Below are 3,253 nucleotides of genomic sequence, written 5' to 3' on the forward strand. Positions count from 1 at the left end.
AAAGACATCACCTCTACTCACACCAGGAGGTGATTTGAGGACGTGAATGTGTGTAAGTGTTAACTCTTACACCCCAACATCTCTTATTTCGCCACGGGTTGAGGCTTCCCACGTGCTATCATAGTTCACATACCCGAGTGAGATGATATGGGTACGAAGATTGGCATGCTCGTTATTGATAATGGCAGGTGGGTGTGATTGTGTCTGTCAGATTGACCAGGGCATTGTGAACACCGGAGGAGACACCGTTTGACTAACTGCCACCTCTCCTGTCCCTTCGCCGTTCTCCACCCCACCCGACGCACCATAAACAACGACGCGACAATGGAAGCCACGCATGCGCCATGGCTCAGCAATCCAGGTCATTGGCACACAACGAAGCGTGCGCCCACTTTGGTTACGGTAGCGACAGTCTGGTGTGAATGTGTCAAGATAAACCAGTAGCGAATGCATTCATTGCAAGTAAAATTGCTTCGTTGACAAGTGCTCCTAAAATGCGCGAGCACTAATCTGAAATATTTGCAGACAATGCATCCCTGCTTCCCAATGCAGCTTGCTAACAGAAGGCAACTGTGGTTATTGCATCTCCTCTGGGATGTAATGGTGATGTCTGCACCAAATTCCGACTCACATGCAAGAACATTCAAAGGAGTAAATTGAAATATCGTGGCCAGTCGTTTAAGCAGTAGTCAATTTGTGATTATCGAAGTGGGAAGATGAACTGGTCGACAGCCATGCACGAAGCTGGGGAGGAGAGAACGTGTGTAGCCATTTGCTCTTCTCTTCATCATGTGGAACCATGTCGTGGTATGCGGGCAATGCCATCAGCCAATTAATATTACTGCACAGCAATAATGCTTGTTCTTCACGCTGCATCGGCCAGTTAGGACTTCGGCGAAGACTGAGCCGACATTGTTGCTTAAAATAATTCGTGAATGAAGTAGATATTCATGCACTTTATCCAGGCTGGTGACAGCGCATTAAGTAAATTGTAATACGCTAGTGATTTATCCTTCGGTATTGGTGAGGCGCGACTTTTGTACTTGGAATTAGCCTTCTTGTACTTTACTGGGTAGGCTAGCCTTTCGGACCATGCCAATAGCCCAGACACCTTCTCTGCGCTGAATACATATTCTGCCCAAGCATTTTGTCTTCTTTCGTCTTCAAGGAGTCTCAGGAAGCTACAAAAGGGGTTTTTAGCCCTATATATAGTATTTGAGAAAGCCTATGTAGCGGTATTGCATTAATGCGTGATTTCGAGTTATGTCGAAGTGTATTTAATACAAAAAGGCATGCTTTCCTTTGTAGCAAAACTAGTTAATGATTTCACTGCGGTCAAATGTTACATGGAACATTTTTTTTCGAATAATTTGATCTGAAATGTAAAACAACTTAAAGAACATAACATTTTTAGAAATATTTCTTTCGATTAACAAGCCCGATATTTTGCTATTGCTATTCCCTTACTAAATGAGAGTTAACTACTCAAGTTTAGCAATAGTGGAAATGCTGCTTTAATACTTGGCAATATTCCAAGCATAAATCTTCTAAAAATTTTCTAAACACTGCTTAGTGTGACAGCTTTCGGCTGTACAATTTTGAAATATACTTTTGCTGAGCTAACTTATAAGGAGGCGCGCTTGCTTTTCGTGCCTATGATATGCCGACCCATGTGCTGACACTGACACTGTTGTTTCGAATGCTCTCTGGATTAACACGTCCATTAACAAATGCAGGCTTTTCTTCTGCCGTTTGTTAAGTACCACTTAGCGAGACAGTATTTGGTGGCCAATATTTGTCGGCTCTCGGTTCTTCTTTTTCCTTAAACGTCACAAGTTAGCGAAAGATAAGCTCGTGCTGCGATAGACAATTGCCTTATTAATTGCGGCTTGCTTTGCATTTCAAATCAGGTTAATAATATTGTTCTTCCTCAACAGGCATCAGACAGCCTCATGCAGCCCCTTGAGGGTCGGAAAGTGGTGCGAGTCCAACTGGCATGCCCCGCAGCACGCTTTTCCGCTTTCCACTCAGAATATTGCTGTTTCTCCGTCGTAACAACTACTGCACCTCCTCTGTTTACCAAATTTGTAAAGTGTTGGCGACTTCGGGTCAAACATTAGTGGAACTCATTAGGTGCAGTATGGAATTAAACCAGCCACACAGTGGTGGGTTTCTGAAGGAGAACCCGTCCGAGTTAGTTAGATTTATTCTTCTCGTCTGCAGTATTTGCCATTTTACTGCCATTTTACATTATTTTCACCGGTAAATTGTAGCGCTTCCGATGTGGCCCACAGTCTGGACGAACTGCATCGGGTTGGGCCATTCCCCCAAATACCGGAGTGGAATGATATGTATGAGAAGATTGTCACGCTCGTGGTCGGCCACCGCAGGTGCGTGTGATTGCGTCTGTTCATCTTTAGCTATCACTTTGTTGTCAAATAAGTGCCCCATTGGGATTTGTAGGATCCACATCGAGAAAGCGGTTTCTGGCATTCGGGCTGATGTTAATGGTGACTCAATGTTAGTTGATGGAAAACTAAGTGGGTGAGTTATCCGTTAGTTTTCGCTTTATTGTTTTTTTTCCTTTGCAAAGCATTGACTTAAACATATGGTCCTTGTCAAGACTGGTGTGGTTGTTGCCCACTTTCCTTGTCACCAGCTTAGGCCGACTGTCGAATGTGTTGATGACTGGTCGGCTAATATTGGGAGTTTGCCGCGTTCCCGTGGTAGGCTATGGCCACTTTACTCGTCCCGTTTTTTTAAGAAAAAGACATATTTGCCCTATTATTATGTGACAAAATTGTGGATGTATTGTGCGCTTCACATCCTATAGGTGAGGAGCGATTTACTGGCTCCTCACAGATTGTTAATCACATCTTCATTTCATGCTCATCTTCCAACACTTTGATCCATGCCAGATAGTATGGTGGTGGTATTTTTCCTGATTTCGTAAATTAGCAAGAAGTGTGAGCAGCGAGAAGACATCGGAACTGCGTTGTTTGTGTGACATCTTGTGGATGTTGGCGAGGTGTGCGTGCCCTATTGTCCGCTTGCAGGCCGCACTGCTTCATATTGCCTAACCTCTCGCCGCAAATGTCACTGATGATTGGCAGATTGCGTTATGTGGGTACACATGTCACAAATGTGTGACGTGTGTTGGATATGAGTTGGTGTTTATTTCGGCAAAGCATGTTGCAGGATGATGTGTTGGGATGTGGAATCTCGTCAATTGGAGGAGCATTTGAGTCGTTGG

At 44.1% G+C, this 3,253-nt stretch overlaps 1 protein-coding gene across 1 annotated transcript; it reads left to right on the forward strand. All coding sequences in view use genetic code 11, as the record gives it.

The window, feature by feature from the left end:
- Nucleotides 1–2,140: 2,140 nt before the first annotated feature.
- Nucleotides 2,141–3,080, forward strand: EGR_04535 (Lon protease; the record flags this gene model as incomplete). Its single annotated transcript, XM_024493784.1, has 5 exons — nucleotides 2,141–2,193; nucleotides 2,274–2,390; nucleotides 2,464–2,544; nucleotides 2,624–2,726; nucleotides 3,057–3,080. 5 exons carry the CDS (start codon nucleotides 2,141–2,143, stop codon nucleotides 3,078–3,080), a joined length of 378 nt encoding a protein of 125 aa, XP_024351898.1.
- Nucleotides 3,081–3,253: the final 173 nt, after the last annotated feature.

This window comes from Echinococcus granulosus, assembly GCF_000524195.1.
Source record: "Echinococcus granulosus chromosome Unknown EG_S00028, whole genome shotgun sequence".
In the NCBI taxonomy this organism is placed as follows: Eukaryota; Metazoa; Platyhelminthes; class Cestoda; order Cyclophyllidea; family Taeniidae; genus Echinococcus; species Echinococcus granulosus.